We start from the raw sequence: 18,749 nt of genomic DNA, 5'->3' as shown, positions 1-18,749 counted from the left end.
GTCTGTTAAAGGCCAGTAATAAACATTTTAGTTTCTGTGGGACAAAGGCAAATTTTAAAGATATGTAGATACTTATGTAACAAGAAATAGAATACATGTCTACATTTTTTAAAAATGGAATTCAAGCCAAACTGGTTTGGTTCAGTGGATAGAGTGTCCGCCTTCGGACTGAAGGGTCCCGGGTTCGATTCCAGTCAAGGGCATGTACCTTGGTTGCAGGCACATCCCTAGTGGGGGGCCTGCAGGAGGCAGCTGATCGGTCTCTCTCATCGATGTTTCTGACTCTCTATCCCTCTCCCTTCTTCTCTGTGAAGCATCAATAGAATATATTTTAAAAAATGGAATTCACAATAATTCTTTTAGAGAGTGATGCAATTTTATTTAATTGGTGTTCAAAGTTATTTTTTCTTATTGTCGAATCAATTGCAATTGTTCATCTGTTAAAACAATTCTTAACTTGCAGGCAGTACAAAAGCAAGTGGTAGGTCAGATTTGGCCCATGAGTGCAGAGGTTAAGTCATCAGCTTTCGTTGCCTACTCCTGAATTTTAGTTCTGACCTCATGAGAAATTGTGGCATTTTTTTTACCTGGGTCATGGCTGCCTGTACACGGGTATGAAATTGAGAGAACAATCTTTTGGCTTCTCTCTCTGTCCTTGATACAAAGTGTAGTCCCTGACCAGTAGCACAAGGATCACTGGGGAGCTTGTTAGCTATGCAGACTTTCAAGCTGCACCCCAGGAGGACTGAATCAGATATGCATTTAAACAAAATCCCTAGGAGATTCCTATACACATTACACTCGCGAAGTACTACTCCAGCATAGAGCACTCTGAGAACTGATCTAGCAAAATCCAATGAAAGATAGTTCTCCAGACAATTTCAAGTGAAGCACAAATATTTAACTTATTTATCCAGACGTTTTCAGGCAAAGCATATTTTACCTGAAGGATCTAGATAACTACATTTGCTTTTTATTTGCTCCTGCACTCTGGTGCCAGTGAAAAATGACTTTTTTGAAATTCAAAACAAAGTTTGATTCCAACCTAAATTTAATCCACTCCATTTTTATTCTTAACTTCTATGAGATCATAACTCGTCCAAGCAGAGTGCAATTTATCAGAATGTACACATTTAAACTGCTAGTGGGCCTGTATTTACAAGATAAAGCACATGGTTCCAAAGGAGATATTATACTCAGATAAATAATGTATATTTTAATATTGGCTACGTGGTTGTAGACAAATCCATAAGAGTATTGAAGCTCTTAAAGTTTATTCTATTATCCTACCATGTAATAATTTGTCAAATTAGACCACAATGAAATAAAAGAAAGTCAGAATTTATTCAAACATTAAGGTTGCACTTACCATTTCGTACTGAAGCAAAATCCCACACTAAAAAATAGAAATGTTAAGATTCTTCAGTTACTGGCTAAATTTACTCACTGAGAAAACTATGGGTTTTTTTATGGGTAGTCTGATGCATGAGTCTCTGATATATAACATAACAGTAAGTGTGAAATTCTATTGAGTTCTTGAGAAATTGTCCTTAGATCCATGATTTTGGCAAGTTCCCAGAATGGGAAATTTGCTCATCTGAAAACATACTGGTAATCCAAAAACCACTCTCATAGAGACACCTTTGTGGAAGACATTTCTCACCCACCACTAGAATGGCATATATTTTTAACTTATGTTGTTTCTCCGATTACTGATGTATTTCTTTGTTTGAATTGAGCTATCTGGGTTCTGTCTTTTGTTTCTCTTTAGATTACTGGAACTCATTTCAGGAGATTCAACTTCAGTTTGTGTTTTAATTTCTGAGAAAGGAACCGGCAACTCACTAGATACATACATGCACCTATAAAGCCATCAATTATTGCATCAGTGATATACTAGATGTTCTACTTCACCTCAAATATAATTCCAACATTGCTGTCAACTTTAAAAATAGGAACACTAATATGTTTTTATTAAGCAAATGAGTTAAACAAATGAGTTATTCAGACTAGATATTAACACATTCCTTTTTTTTTTTTTTAGTGTTCACAAATTTCCTTCTATCAGATATTTGCAATGGCTATAACCTGTGTTATTTCTTAGGGAAAACGATCAGTTCTGAAATTATAGAAGAGGAAAAGTAGTTTTGGCGAAGTAATCCTATTTTTGGTGAAGGTGATTGGATCCCTGACTCGATTTTTAATTTATCAAGCATCTTGGTTCTAATAAAAAAAAACCCACAAAAATTTGTATCTTAGCCAATTATTAGAACTGGTAGAAGTTACTGGTTATGTAAAAACCGACGGACACCTTGGCTCTACCTACCTCATACAGGACTTTGAGTAAGAATTTGAATTTTCAAGTTTTTATTTTAAAGAGGAAAGTCTGGCAGATATTTGAATGTACTTCATCCACATTTCAATCTAAATGTCATTTAAAAGCCAAGATAATTGCTACCCACTGTGCTGTACACTTCTGCTTTGTGTAAGGCTTAATAACAATCTTAATTAGGCTAATTTTAGTCAGATTAATACTTGTGTGTGTCAGCACTAACTACTAAATGCCACATACGGCAGGATTTTAATTAATGCCAAACAAAGGAAATACTCATGATGCAAACATTTTTGAACTAAAAAAGGCTAAATGAAGTATGTCCAATTAACGTACAGATAAATCACAATGATATCACTGATTCTAAATTTTTGGCAAATTAAGGTTGACTTTTAACTAGATAGATCCCCTCATATGTAATGTTAAGAAAAATACAGTCTTGATGAAACTGAGCATATCAAGTCTTTGTCTTTCACAGTTCTGGAAGTTTTGGAGATTTTTTAAATAGTACTGTGACATCCTTCTTGATTTCTTTAAGTGATAAACTCATGAATGTCATATATTGAGTCAGAAGCCCCTCTTCGTTGCATTGTTTATAAGATAGACTTTACAAAGGTAAGTTTATTTTTTCCTTATTAAATTTTTAGTTTGACCAACTGACTGAGATTTCCCCATTCCTCACTCTTATCCTGGGCTGTGATTATCCACATCAAACACTAGGCATTGGCATTGTCTGCACCATCTGCCTTCTTACATATGACAGTCCTGGAAAGAGAATGACTGAATGTGGAAGGGAATGGGGGTCTAAGGAGTAACTTTCCATTGTGGTAACAAAATAATTTTTTCATTTACTTAAGAGCCTTATTTGAAAATAACAGTAAGGATGCAAAATTAACACTGATAATTTAACTTATATCACCTAATAGCTATGCATAGCTGGGAATTGGAATAATGATGATGATGATGATGATTCAATGACTTGAGAATTAGAATAAGTGAATTCAAGTGACACATTATCTTTGAGATTCTTGACCTATCACAATGCTGGTTTATCATGAGTTTAAGTGGGATCCACATATGAAGGTCTTCAGTTTCAAATTAAGAACTAATAAATATTTGTTTAGTCATAATTTATACATATATATCACTCACATTTTTAAGGTACTTGACTTCAAAGTGGCAAGAAATTTTAATAGTAGACTAATCCAGTTATGTAAATTATGATCATAAAGTGCCATAGGTTTGTGCTTATTTGTCTTGATGAAATATAAGCTTTTATAATCATAAGCAGAATATGGAAAACTTAAACATCTAGTTTAAAAAATGAATATCATCATACTTTTTTATATTCCCATAACAAAATATTATGCAAAGAAATGAATAAGCATGTAAGTGAGCAAATGAATGAAGTCCGGTTCAGAAACAACCGAATTCAGTATTCTGTACTTAGTAGAACTTGGCTCAGTTTTTTCAAATGAGTCAAGCCTTTTCTTTTTGCTGCCCAACAACTGTTACCAATCTTGAAGGGCAATGATAATTCATTAACATCAAACAGTATATCAGATAACTCTGTCAGATTTCATATTCCCTCTATCTAGAAAAATTTTGTATCTTACTTTAAGCACAGACATGATTTTCACTATATAAGATTGGAGAATTGTCCAAGAGAAAGTTGCTTATGTTTAAAGTGAATTTCAGATTTCCTGTTCTCAGGAAGGATTTTTAATGTAGTACTTTCAACCATGTTGTGAAGCATATTTTTCCAAAAGTAGCCCAATTTAAGAAATTCTCTTTTTTGTTTATTTTTTATATCTTTATTGTTGAAAGTGTTACATAGGTCCGCCTTTTCCCCCATTAACCTCTTCCAGCCCGCTCAGTTCTTCCTCTCCTCCCCCCCGCCAGGCCCTCAGCACCCCATTGTCTGTGTCCAAGAGTTATGTTTATATGCATACAAGTTCATTGGTTGATCTCTTCCCACTCACCCTCCCCTCCTTCCCTTTGAGGTTCAACAGTCTGTTCAACAGTCTGATTCTGGATCTATTTTTGATCATCAGTTTATTTGGTTCATTAAATTCCATATATGAGAGAGATCATATGATACTTATTTCCCTCTGACTGGCTTATTTTGCTCAGCATAATACTCTTCTTTTGTAATTAAGCAAAATTGGAAGTTCAGACTGGATTTTCATGGTACTGTATAAGACTGCAAAAGCTTTGCCATTTTGCAATATACATTTACTTCCATGTTGTCCTGCATGCATTCTTTTTTAATTAGCATGGTGCTGAGGGTATGTACAATATCTTACTTTTCTTTTCTATCTTCAAATAATGCTGGGCATTCACTAAATACAGGTTTGGGGATTTCTATGTTGTCATACACAGAAAAAACACTTTTTAAGATCTAAGGATTGCCAAAACCTATTAATATTTGTAGTTTGCCTAACCCTATTACAATAGATAATGCCAGGGTTTGGCTTAGGAAATAAATCAGAAAAGGTTATGTACTAAAGGCCTCTATAACTGAAGACAACAAAGTAAGATAAACTAAGGTAAGGTTAGTCACTTTGAGTTCTTTCCAAAAACAAATCTACTCTGTGATGTGATCTGGAGTAATCTTGTTGGTATTGTTAAGTAACAGGAAGCACACTAAAATGTAACTTCTATAAACAGAGAATCAGCAAAAAATATAAAAATGGGTTATTAGAAGATTGCATGGTCTCCACAGATCTCTAAAAAGGAGGAGTTAAGAATAAGAACAGGTTAACAAAGAGAAAAGAGCCCTTGAAACGCCTGGCCCTGACTATTTCAAGGGAATTATTTCTCAAGTAGACAATAAGACATCAGATTACCATTATATAATATTTCTTAAGAGTTTCCAATTCCCTTTGCTTCCTCTTTATGCCTACCAAACAATTGCAACTGATGACTCAATACTAGCTAACATTTGTGGAGTTTCACAATGTGTCAGGACTGTGCTCCAGGCACTGATGTCATCCTGAGTGATTTCAGAAGTCTTACAGAATAGAGGGTTTATCTAGGGTGTGCCCCTCATTGCCAATAATAAGTGAATCAGAAGACAAAAAAGGTTAGGTGGCTTTTCAAAGTCACCCAGGAGCAGAGCAAGGGCTGAGATCCAGATCTCTGATTCTTAGACTGATCCTGGTTTTACTGTACCAAGACCTGTCTTCTTGCCCATATCAGTGCCCAGGGAACACAGGGAGAGGAGAGTGTGATCAGAATGGGCTCTAGTTCCTTCTCTCCCATTTCAATCAGAAAAAAATATATCTTATAGTCCATTAATTGTGTTCTAAGTATAACATCCTACATTTTTTAAAAATCCTCATCTGAAGATATTTTTCAATGGATTTTTAGAGAGAGTGGAAGAGAGAGGGAAAAACAGAAAGAAATATCAATGTGAGAGAAACACATTGATTGGTTGCCTTCTTCATGAGCCCCGACCAGGGTCCAGGCTGGGGAGGAGCCTGCAACCCAGGTAAGTGCTCTTGACCAGAATCGAATCTGGGACCCTTCGGTTCACAGGCTGGACACTCTATCTACTGAGCCAAACCAGCTAGGGTGTCCTAATTTTTTTTTTTTTTTTTTTTTTTTTACTAAAAGAACATGAGTAGAGCTTTTATGTTCTTAAGCATCATAACAACAACAAAATGGTAATGATATGAGGCAAAGGATGTGTTAACTAACCCTCCTGTGGGTAAACATTTCAAAATATATGTACCAAATCATCACATCATACACCATAAACTTACACAATGTTATATGCCAGTTATATCTCAATAAAGCTGGAAAAAATGTTGGAAAATTATTGCTATATACCTTACTATTTGAAAAACTACTATACTGAAGCTGTGAATTAAAGTACTAATTTTTCATAAATTTTGCTACTGGTTCAGAAATTAACTCTTTAGGTTCATTACTTATGTTAATTCTTAAGAACATACTCAGCATTGACTTAGGAGTGAGGACTACTTTACTTGAAGAAGGATAGGCCATTTGGTGGTACTGGAAGTTTCACCGTGTCTTTCTATCAGGTGTGTCTACTGAGCAGGCATAAAAGAATGGGAGGAAAATGGGGCAGACACCAATATCTGCATAGAGATTACCTGCTATCACTCTCAAATTCACCTTCTACCCAATTTGTCAAAATCAGACTTTCCTTGTAGAGCATATCTCCAGCTTAGAGCTCAGCAGAGTGTATTTTTATTTTAAAAAGTTGCAAATAATTTACTTGTAAATTGTACTTACGAATGCATGCCAACAGAAATGGTCCATCTCTCTTAGAGTGAAATAGGCAGGTGCTGAAATATTCCATGCAAGGAGCCAGAATTAATAGCGGCAGGATGCTGGTGACATTCATGACTGCAATTGGCAGAAGAAATCCATCCAAATTCAGGTTGGAATTCGTGGTCTGCAGATAATATCCTGAAGGAATCTATAGTTGAGGGGGCAAAGGAGCAAGCATTGACACAGTGGTTTAACTTTGGAGAAAGAATCCTGCAGCAGATGCTTTGTCTGTAACAGATGATCTGAATGTTCCCTAGGTCTTCAAGGTCCCAATTATGAGCCCCCAAGGGCAGTAAGTGCTCTGTGTAGTCTACTGACAATACTACTGATTCTTTATGAACTAATCTTTTGTCATCTAGTCTATCTTCTTAATTTTCCTAGTAAAAGTAAAAATGGCCCTACTTTTGTGTTTAGGATGACACAAAAAATCAAATAACTTCAGTTTTACATATACCTTTTCTTTGAATAATAAAGCAAAAACCAGTAGAAAGTATTAAGTGTTTTGTTTTCACGCTGATGAAAAAAGCTTGAGGTTAGAATAGACCCTTTAATAGTAGTTTAGTAGCATGATTTTTTCCATGGTGGAAGCACATAACTTGTTAGAGGCTGTGTTTGTGGATTGGCCTCATTTCTAACATGAGCCAAGCAACATGAGAAAAAGACATACTTATGCCTCTACTCTCCTTTTTAAAATTTTTTTAAATTTCTTTTTTTATTTGATATATATATAATTTTTTTTCTCTTGGTGAGTTCCAGAACATTTCTTTCTCCCTCCCTCCCTCCCTCCTCCCCTCCCTCCCTCCCTCCCTCTTCCTTCCTTCCTTCTCTCTCTCTCTCTCTCTCTCTCTCTCTCTCTCTCTCTCTTTCTCTCTCTCTCTCCCTTCCTTCCTTCTTTCCTTCCTTCCTTCCTTCTTTCCTTCCTTCCTTCCTTCCTTCCTTCCTTCCTTCCTTCCTTCCTTCCTTCCTCACTCGAGGTTATTTTCCCATTGATCTTTGGAGAGAGTGCAAGGGATGGGGATGGAATGGGGAGAGACAGAGAAACACCAATGTGAGAGAGACACATTGATTGGTTGCCTCCTGCACATGCCCCAACCCCAGGGCTGGTGATAGAGCTTGTAACAGAGATATGTTCCCTTGACCAGAATCACACCCAGGACCCTTCAGGCCATAGGCCGACACTCAATTCACTGAGCCAAATGGGCTAGGGCTCTCCTCTCCTTTTAAATCAATGTGTGGCACTAGAGAACCAGAAAGGGAACTACATGAAAAAGGTTTGTATAATAAAGTAGCAGGTAAGGAAAAAGAAAGAAGAAAGAAAGAAAGAAAAGAAAGAGAGAAAGAAAGGAAGGAAGGAAGAAAGAAAGGAAGAAAGGAAGAAAGAAAAGAAAAATGCTCTGCCTCACTCCAAGTCCTCAAAGGTGAGTTAGAATGTCTTCATTTTTATTTTTTTCTCTTTTTTTTCTTTTTCTTTTTCTTTTCTTTTCTCATGTATAGGGTGTAATGTCATAGGAAGGCCATAGCATTCTGCCACCCGTGAGGAGTAAGCCCAAGTTGCTGTTGGATGTGTTGTACACAGAGAAGCCATTCTTCAGGCGCTCTGCTCTCTCCACACCCAAGAATGTCTTCATTTTTAAAATAACTCAAATACTAACTAAAACTCTAAGCCTAACTTGGAACCTCTTATATTCTGAACCTGTTGTTAGGTTATAACATCAGAACTAAAGCACATTGTCATGGAGAAGGGGGTCCCTCTACACTTTTCTAGTTTATGAGCTTTGTTGGAATAATCCCATCTTTATCATTATCATTAGGAGCAGAGAATTTCTTTAATTCCCAGTAGCACACAAAGCTACTAAGTGTCTTGGAGGAAAAGTCAACCCGAGGCTTGCTCTTGAGGAATGGATTCTGCAATTTTTCTTAATAGTGTGGGAACTACCTCAAGATTCCCATCTCCCATCATTCTGGGAGGGCAGCCTTGCTCAAACATCCAGATGGTAACTTCCCATTTGAAACCTTCACTAACTTCTCTATCATCAATTGTGCAATTTGAGAGGGTATAGAATCAGTCATAAGTCAGTACAGCTGTTAACCCACCAGTTGTACAATGAGTCTATTGCTGTGTAGGAATGAACCACATTTTCAGTGAGATTTTTTTTTCTATCTCTATAAAATATGTCCCGGTGATAATTTATCTTCCTATCTTTAATTTGACCCATGGGGTTGTAAACAAGGATGTTTTGCTTGGGTACAGATGGCAAAGGTGAAGGGAACATTAGCTAGTTCAATAAACTTATTAGGCGCATATCGCCCAATCAGAGGGAAATGAATGATGTATATATATTTTTAAAAAGTGCTGGCAGCAGAACCACTATAAGACTGAAAGGCTCCCAGCACAACCTGGAAGTTTCTGTTACTGATTTCAAGCGAGAATTATTGTTAATAGGAATAAAGTTATTATCAGCATGAATCACAGACACAGAAACCTGTTAACTTAATAATGTGGCAAATGTACTATTAATCTTTAGTGAAGCAATATTAATATATTGCCTAATCTAAGAAAAGGCTCCAGTGTCTTAAAAGCTTGAAATCATTTTGCTTCTGCCTCAAGTTGTGAAATCATCCCCTTTTAAAATTTTAAATACTTTTACTTCAGACAAGCCTCCAAGTATTCAGAAATAATTGCTATCAATAGAGATTTATTTTCACCTTTGAATAGCCAAGGAATGTCAAATGGCAACATCATTGGCCTTCATATCAACATATTTTTAATGTATGTCTTGGAACTGAAGGTTAATAATGGCAACTAAATTTAAAATGTGAAATTCTATGATGTTTTATTCTTGGTTCTTTGATGATTTTTATACTGGTGATTATTTCTCTGAAAGCAAAAATCTAATTCCAGCCTATCCCAATGGAAGTTTCCTTAGCGTCTCTTGAGTACATTCTAATTATTTTCTTTGAAGTTTCTGATAAACATGACTGCATATAATGTGGAACCTATATAGTCTTTATTTTTAACCCAGCTGCAAGAAAGGCATTGTGGGTAATAGCAGAGTGTGGGAGTTGATATCAGCTCTGTGTTGGAATGGGCGCTATGCCACATATTAGTAAGGTGACCTTGAGCAAGTTGCAAGTCACTTAATGTCTCTTGAGCCTCAGATTTAGGATGACAGTATGAGCTAGGTAGGCTTGCTGTAGGGATTAAAGTAGATACTGTGAAGTCATCTTTAAGAAGCTATGACACATATAGGTTGTCAATAAGTATTCATTTTGGTTCTTTGCAATAAAATGGGCCCCTAGATTTGGTGAAATGCTTTCAAATTAGTTTATCAGAATTTATTGTAATTTGTGTCAAATTAAAAAATATATGACATTTTTCAGAGAAGGCTCAGTCAAAAGAAGTACCAGGTGTCACTACATTATGAAGATAAAGAATCAGTAATTTGTGTTACTTGTACAGAAAAGTCAAGGCCAGCTATAAATCACTTAGTGATTTTGTGCTCATTAATTTTTTCATTCTAAATTATTTTATGATATTAATTATCATATATATGGGTAATATTATTGGGTTTTTGTGCCAACTACTATTGTGGAGTCAGGAGGAAGTTTGAATCTACTCAGTTAGCCTAGCTTTCATGCCTGTTTAGAGTAAGGGTCACCAAACTTGTCTATAAAGGATCAGATAGAAATTATATCCACATACAGATTTGATTTCAATTACTCAATTCTGCTGTTTTTATAAGTAGAACACAGTATGACAAACAAAAATGGCTGTTTTCCAAGAATGGATATGTCCCTCCAAAATCACTTAATTTTTCTGAGCCTCAGTTTCCTTTTCAACAAATTAAGTGGTTGAGTAAGTTAATCTCAGTTTCTTTTCAGCTCTGTGGGTCTATGATATATCAGTACAACTTACTCATTAGCCATCTCAATTCCAAGTTGGGAGTTAGCAACAAAGACAGTCCCAAATTTCTTCAAAGATTTTTGTAATCATTTGATATATGAGAATATATTAAGAAATCATAATATTTCTTCACAAGTATGTTAACCTTTGAGCATTACTACATCAAAAATTGTTTAAATCATATACATTATAAAAGATACTTTGGATTTAGTGTTTTTCCTCTGATTTCTCCACAGCATAGGGACTGGCTGATTCACCAAGGAACTGCGAGTGGGTAGGGAGAGAATCACTTGCTCATTAGTACTTACACTTAAGCGTACAGTGGGGGTGGTACTCAAATCAGTCAAGCTAGCTACTTGTTAGTAGCAGTTTTTAAAGGCGTAATGAGGGAGGAAGGCAAAACCTTTGGCTAAAGGGAGGTTGGGTAATTGCTCATAGATCTCATATTTTTATTTGCTGCTCTTCTGCCTTATAACTATGCACTCTGAAGTATTGTCTGCACCTACCAACAGACGTTTATAGTTCTATGGTAGAAACAACATAACAAGAGTCTCCTCAGGTACGCCTCTACCTGCCCCCACTTAGCAAATGAAATTAGAGTCTGTAATAATTAGAAGCATTTACAGTTTAACTGCCTGACGAAATGTATGGGGGAGGTGTTTGCTGGGATGAAAACAAGTGTTTATTTGTTAATATGCAATTATTTTATTGTTCTTGTGGGTAGTACTAATTACCCTTCCTTACCTGCATTATGCACATTTTGTAAAGAAGCTGAAAAATGATGAGAGGGAGAAGGGTGAGAAAACATTTTGTCTCTTCCACTTGCAGCTCACTGTAGCAGCCACCATTTTTTTCCTTAGCATGGTCTAACCAGCTCGTCAAATCTCCACGAAGATGGCAATATCGTAGACAGCATGTTTTCAGTGCATTAACAAACACCCCAAAGGTTGTCAGGAGGGAGCAACCTGCAAATAATTGGAGACAGTATGTATTAGTAAAGGAATTGTTCTTCTGTTCCCAAGGTGTCAATCAAAAAGATGACAATTGTATGGATGAAGGACAGTAAAGTGATTGAGAAGGCTTTAGCACCCAAGGGATTGAATTCAAAAAAACTAGCTCTGACAAGGGTTCTGGCATTTTGGTGACCAGCCCAAGTGGTGCTTGACAGCTGATGTAAAACATGAAAAAGGTAAGATCAATGGGAACATATTAAAAAGGGGAAGAAAGAACAAAAAAACACCGAAGTAAAATTTTTAGAATCTCTCAGAAGTCTCTAACTTTAACTCATTAATGGATAAGACAACCTGAACTTTCTTTTACAGTCTTAACACAAAGAACTGGTACAATTTTTTAATACAAAGTGTTATATAAATAATCTTCACTTGTCATGTAAAAGGTGGTTTCTTATTTTGACATGGAGATGAAGGGAAATGTGTTCTCTGCTTCGACTTTATCCTTGAATTTCAGACATAAGGTTAAACTTTGAACTCTTCAGATGACTTTATACATGTTGATAGTGTCACTAAAAGTTCAGATTGGATTAGTGGGTTTTTGACTTTTTCAGTAGTTTCCTCTGAGTTTATATGTCTGTTGCTTTAGTAGCAGAAGCATTTTAATGCTTTAGATGTTTGCAGTCCCTTACTGCTAATGATTTGCAACAGCATTGTTGCTTCTTTCATGATTCAGATTCCACCTTTTCTTGGATTCCTTTAGGATTTTCTAATATAGGACAGATAAAAGACCACTGTTTAGTTAACAATTCAGTTATATTATTATGATTGTTACAATTTTTTACAGAACCCCTTTGACCAGATAAATCCTTTCACAAATTACATTAGACACCAAACCATAGTTTCAGGGTAAATGGTACAGTAGATGTGAAAACGTCTGAGTTTCTCCAAAGAAGACTGCTATGAAAACTCAAAGTAGAGTTTGGTTGTCATTTTGATTATGTTGAAGTTTCCTAGAATAAAATTCTAGATGAAATGCATTCTAAACAAGTTCATTTAAATACCATAGAGTTTTGAATTTTATATTTGAATGAAGAATATTAATATTGCTTTTTATGGTTAGAATGATTATATTGATTTGACCTGGTCTTTTCTTTGAGAATTGTAATAGATCTATTATGTCAGTCTTTGATTAATTGTGGAAGCTGGGGGCCTGGTAATTGAATATGGAGCCTTTTACCTCTTAGTCACTGAATCAAATCCAGTACAAATTATTAGTGACCAAGAATGATTACAGCAGTGGTTCTTTGGTGGCCTCTGTGAAGTGTGTTGAGAGGTCAAGTGGAAGTGTGTTGGGTAATTGCTGACACAAGATGGGCTCATATGTGTAGTCACTATTACCTCTTTTTAGTCACTATTTCCAGACACAAATAAAAGGCCCGGGGACAGATTGTCAAAGGGACAGAAGCACCTATAAGTGGCCAAGGTCTGTATCTCTTAGGAAAAAAGTAATAGGGATATCTCTTTATTATTGCAGGAAGAATTGCTCTCTTGTGAGACTTTCCTAGCTATTTCAATTAGTTTGCTTAAGGTTTTAGTAGGATGAGAACTGAGAATGTCTTGATGAACAGACAGACTAGAGACTGAATTTGAACAGGTCTGGGCTAGGAGGCTTACCTTCCTGACATTTCCTTATGATTTTGTCTCTATTTCTTTTCAACCTGTTCTCTGCTCAATTCTTGCAAAACAGTGCTGGGTGGATAGATAGTAGGGTTGTTACTGGCATAGATTCAACTTACTCTGTACTTTCAAACAGGCTTTATTATTAAATGATAACTATTTGCAGGATGAAAGACTATTTCTAAAGATATTTTTCTCTATTTTTCTTCCTATATTTCAAATTTAAGGACTTTATAAAATATTTGTTTTAAACAAAAATATCTGTTGCAAAGTAAATTTTGATCCACTCTTATGCATGATAAATTGATTAAATTTATTATAATTTTATTAAGCAATCAAATACTGCTATCATATTATTTCTAAAGAGAGATGGCTTAGATTAGTGCATTTTAAACTAGCTGTGTTAAAAGCTCAGTTTTAAAAAAATTCTGAACTATCATCATGGTCAATACATCTGTGAACTACAACAAAAATGACCTACCAAAAGAATAAAATAAGAAGCAAAGACATACCAAATATAAGTCCTTATATTTTTATTATTAGATGCAGCAGACATAAAATGCAACTTCTCATAAATACTTCTACATGTTTTCTCTCAGTGTCTGTATTTATTTTGTTTCAATAAAAAAACAGTTTATTGATCAGCACTGCTCCATGGATGAGGCTTTGAGCAGCACTGTCTTCAACTGAGTACACACTTTGAAAAATGAATTTATTTAAACAAGGAAAATTATATCTGATGTGGTGATATGAAGCAATAAAAAATAAAATGGTTAAGAACAAGAAATGATTAAGCTTGAAAGAGGTCTAAAATTTGAGCCAGCACTGTGAGTGCTCATAATTGATGCCAAACAAATGTGAATGCACTTATTTATTCATTTAATATACTTATTAAATACCTACTATGTGCCAGGGAATTTTATAGGCCTTAAAAATATAGCAGTAAGCAAGACCTAAGTTTTACTGGGGATGACAGTAAGCAAGTGAGAAAATATTAGACAAATCCAATGATAAAAACAAAATAGATAAGATAGAGACCCATTGTGGGGTTTGGTGTAGAGGGGACTTTAAAAGTTGAAATTTGAACTGAGGATTGAATAGACTGGAAGTAAATGAAGAACTTTGCAGGAAGCATATACCAGGCACATCATGAGCTGGGAGAAGTTCGGGAACAATTAAGACCAATGAGTCAGTAGCTCAGTTAGTGAGAAAAAGATTGGGAGGAGATGTGGTCCAAGAGTTGGTCAGGGGTCAGATGTTACATCAAGGTAAGGAGCTTGGATTTTATCCTCAGTGTTAAGGGAGACCATTAAGATATTTTATGCAGAGTAAAGATAACATACGATGTATATTTTTTAAAAATTTACTCTGAAACTCTGGTTGGATAATGGATTTTAGGGATCAGAGAGGAAGCTCGGAGACAGACAAAAAGGTAATGGTGACTTGGACATAGTAGTGGCAATGAAGAGAAGTGAACAGGATGGGATGTGCTTTTGAACAATCAATAGAATTTTATGATGTGAAAAGAGGTTGAAGAAATGAGAAAATTGAGGACGGCTACTTTTTCTATCCTGAACAACTGGGTGTTAGTGACTTACACTGAGATGGAAAAGATAAAAAAGGAGTAAGTTTGAAGTTGGAAGAATCAACAGTTGAATTTTGGTCAGGTTAACTTTGAGATTTAGATAACCAAGTCAAAATAGGGCCTTGCTGGTTTGGCTCAGTGGATAGAGCACTGGCCTGCAGACTGAAGGGTCCCAGGTTTGATTCCAATCAAGGGCACATACCTCGGTTACAGACTCCTGGCCTTGGTCCGGGGCATACCAGGGGCAACCAATCAATGTGTCTCTCTCACATCAGTGTTTCTATCTGTCTCTCCCTCTCCCTCCCACTTTCTCTAAAAATCAATGGAAAAAATATCCTTGGGTGAGGATTAAAAAAAAGTTGAATAGCAAGTCAGGTACATGAGTTTCAAGGTGAGAGGAGAGGTCTATATGAAACTGAGCGTTTGGTATATAGTTGGCATTAAAAACTATGGAACTAGAGGTTACTTAAGGAAAGAGGGTGGGAAGAGAAGAGCCAGGGTCCCTGGAATGAATCCTAGGGCTCTGCATCAATTATGAGGAGAAAACTTAGCTAAGGAGGTGGAGGAAGAGTAAACAATGTGCATTGTAAGTCAGAGGGCTGGAGAAGTAATAAACCTAAATTGATCAGCTGGACTGAAAGAGAGCCAATAAGCTAGAGAGGGCAAGCAAAGAAACTGTACAGTAATCTGCCTGTCTTATCAAATTGCAGAGTTCACTGAAAATTAGGAGTTGAAAACATCTCCATCTACACATCACACTGCCTCCTTGGATTAATCCATTAGACTTAATAGAAAACTCATGCCTCAGTACAAATAGTTTGGGGTGTCATGTAGACTCAGCCTTTAAAAAAAATCCATTGTCATTATAATTCTCAAATTGCTTTTCTGCACCAGGAGCAGAAATGGGAAGTAACTGAGACTTCAAGCTCCAGTTTAAATGTGCAAGCACACCAGGCGTGCACATTTTAAAATAAAACAGATGAGCTATTTAAAATGTTTTATTGCAAAACTTAAAGATTGTCACCATTACTATTTAAAAAAAAACTTTAGAAAGCAATTTTTCTATTCTTTGTACCTTCAAGTCCTTGGCTCTGATGTTCTGCTCCTCTGACCTTCATCTAATCATGAATATCTATGCTACTTAATTATAATAAAAAAGCCTACATTGCACTCTAGATGGTAGATGCACATTTTTTCTTCTTTGGTCACCTGCCAGTTCTCAAAATTATAGCAGTGGGAAGAAATGCAAATGAAGGCCGTGCTTGACAGCTAAACATAATGGAATGCACGGTCCACATTTGAAAAGTTACCTTAAAATAAAAGGTAGCATATAAAAAATCACTTCTTTAAGGTCACCTATGGCTTTGAATTACAGCTTTGAGGAATTTCCAATTTAGTCATCAGAGAGGAAGAAGCCAAAATAAAGATTATATACTTTGCGAGAGGGAAGAGTTTTACTTCATCAGAGTTGGGTGATCTGATAACTTGGCAACACAAAACAAAATGAAAAAAACTAAATATTCACTTTATAGAGTATTGTGTATAGCAAACCAGCGACAAACATTTCCTGTTACACTTTTACTAGCAGCTTATAAATTTTTTGGTCAATGTCCAAAGCAAGCTTACTTTATTGCATGTTAAAAAATTTAACATGTGGATCACAATAGGCTGGCAGTTAATGACATATATCTGTATAACTTGAATACTTTTATTTATTTAGATGAATATTTTTTTCAAATATGAGGTTGAAAAGCAAATGGGTGGATACTAAATAGTTATTTAGAAATTTTGAATCTACACCTTATATACATATATAGCATGCACACACACACACACACAAACACAAAGAATTATTTGATAATTATATACTCCAGCAAATGTCAGAGTGGTCTTTCAATAAAAGCTCACACTTTAATTTTCCTCTTTTTTGTGATTTGGGGCTGACAGAGAGGATCTCTCAGACACCTTTTGGCATGTTGAACCCATTTCACAGAATACCAGAAGGGCGTGTTCTGCTTAGCTGTGACCCACAGGCCACGGAGCTCTGAGAGACAGGGTCAGAGGCTTCTGTGGATGCTGTTTTCTACGCTTCATGCTTCAGTATGTGGTGCAATAAAATGAACACAATATATAGCAAAGTAAGGCCGGGGCTTTGGTTCCATGTTAGCCATTTTGTGAGGCCTTGGGTAAGTCATTTAATAAATTATGCATCTGTCTCTACACTCAGTTTAAGAATAACAAGCACTGATTGAGCATTTACCATATTCCAAGCATGTAAGACATAGGATTTTCTAATTGTATTCATAAATAGGTCATTTCAGTATAACGTGATATGATAAAGATATGTAGGTGCTACAGTAGCAGAGGCAAATTATATAAAGTCTCATATGTAAAAAGATAGACAGTGCTCTTCCTACCTACCTCAGAAGTATATAGTGAAAATGAAGTGACACTGGTGAAGGCACTTAATTTTTAAAAATACAACTCATTGCCTGTTATTAGTGGTATTGTGTAGATTAGTAGAGACAGTGGTAATAGTAAAAGTACTACCGAAAGTAAAATATGTTTAATTAAGATCATTGTTAAACAAGATAGATAAATAGATCAAGGAAGGGAACAGAATAGAAACTCCAGAAATGTAAATGGCAGTATATAGTGAAGGTGACATCTCAAATGAGTGGGGAAAATATAGATTTTTTTTTTTAGTAAATCAGGTTGATAATTTGATAGTCATATGGAAAAGAGATAAATTCACTTAAAACCTATTCTAATATAATTTCCAAATGCATCAGAGTTGTAGAGTTAAAAAAATAATATGAGCACCAAAAGAAAATAGGAGTGAATTCCTTTATCATCTGGGAGTGAAGAAAAATTTTCAGCATGGTTCAAACTCTAGAAGCAATGAAGGAGAAGATTGATAAATCTATCAATCTATCTATCTATCTATCTATCTATCTATCTATCCATCCTAGAGGCCCAGTGCACAAAAATTTTGGGGGGGGTCCCTCAGCCCGGCCTGTGCCCTCTTGCAGTCTGGGACCCCTCGGGGGATGACCACCTGCTGGCTTAGGCCCGCTTCCCGGGGGATTGGGCCTAAGCTGGCAATCAGACATCCCTCTGGCAGCCTGGGAGCCCTCAGGGGATGTCCACTTGCCAGCGGGGAGCAGGCCTAAGCTGCAGTCAGACATTCTTAGCGCTGCTGAGGAGGCGGGAGAGGCTCCCGCCACCACCACTGTACTGACAGCTGTCAGCCTGGCTTGTGGCTGATCAGAGCTCCCCCTGTGGGAGCACACTGACCACCAGGGGGCAGCTCCTGCATTGAGTGTCTGGCCCCTGGTGGTCAGTGTGTGTCATAGTGACCAGTCATTTCCAGTCACTCTACTGTTAGGGTCAATTTGCATATTACCCTTTTATTATATAAGATAAAGGCCTGGTGCATGGGTGGGGGCCGGCTGGTTTGCCATGAAAGGTGTCCCAGATCAAGGTGGGGGTCCCTCTGGGGTGCCTGGCTAGCCTGGGTGAGGGGCTGATGGCTGTTTTCAGGCTGGCCACACCCCCTTTAGGGTGGGGGGTCCCCACTGGGTTGCCTGGCCAGTCTGGGTGAGGGGCTGAGGGCAGTTTTCAGGCTGGCCAAGCCCTCCGGCGACCCAAGCTCCCAGCTGCTCCTTTTTTTCTTTTTTCTTTTTTTATTCTGGGATTTATTTACCTTCTATAATTGAAACGTTGTTGCCTTCAGTGGAGCTCAGAGCTTGCCGGGATGCTTGGCTTCCTCCATCACTGGAGCAACCAAGCCTCCTGCTCGCTCCAGCTCCGTGGCTGCCGTCCACTATCTTGGTTGGGTTAATTTGCATATAGCCGCTCTGATTGGCTGCTGGGCGTGGCTTAAGGCGTAGCGAAGGTACGGTCAATTTGAATGTTTGTCTTTTATTAGATTAGATTATATATATATATATATATATATATATATATATATGTATATATATATATATATATATA

The 18,749-nt window shown here is 36.6% G+C and overlaps 1 protein-coding gene and 1 non-coding gene across 2 annotated transcripts in view; both read right to left on the bottom strand.

Annotated features, from left to right (window-relative positions):
- The window catches only part of SLC15A5 (solute carrier family 15 member 5), a 74,439-nt gene that overhangs the window by 34,736 nt on the left and 20,954 nt on the right, over positions 1 to 18,749 (bottom strand). Inside the window, exons 4-5 of the mRNA XM_070407827.1 lie at positions 11,283 to 11,503; positions 6,596 to 6,782 (exon numbers count right to left, since the gene is read on the bottom strand). Coding sequence (XP_070263928.1) covers positions 6,596 to 6,782; positions 11,283 to 11,503 — 408 coding nt within the window. The remainder of the gene's footprint in view (positions 1 to 6,595; positions 6,783 to 11,282; positions 11,504 to 18,749) is intronic.
- On the bottom strand, positions 8,121 to 8,249 carry LOC139007925 (small nucleolar RNA SNORA11). The gene has a single exon (XR_011471051.1). It is a non-coding gene; the product is annotated as a small nucleolar RNA SNORA11 (small nucleolar RNA).

The sequence above is a fragment of the Myotis yumanensis genome, unplaced genomic scaffold (genome assembly GCF_028538775.1).
Source record: "Myotis yumanensis isolate MYYU_CA2020_CCGP unplaced genomic scaffold, mMyoYum1.0.hap1 SCAF_3, whole genome shotgun sequence".
Lineage (NCBI taxonomy): Eukaryota > Metazoa > Chordata > Mammalia > Chiroptera > Vespertilionidae > Myotis > Myotis yumanensis.
This window is presented reverse-complemented; position numbering and strand designations above follow the sequence as displayed.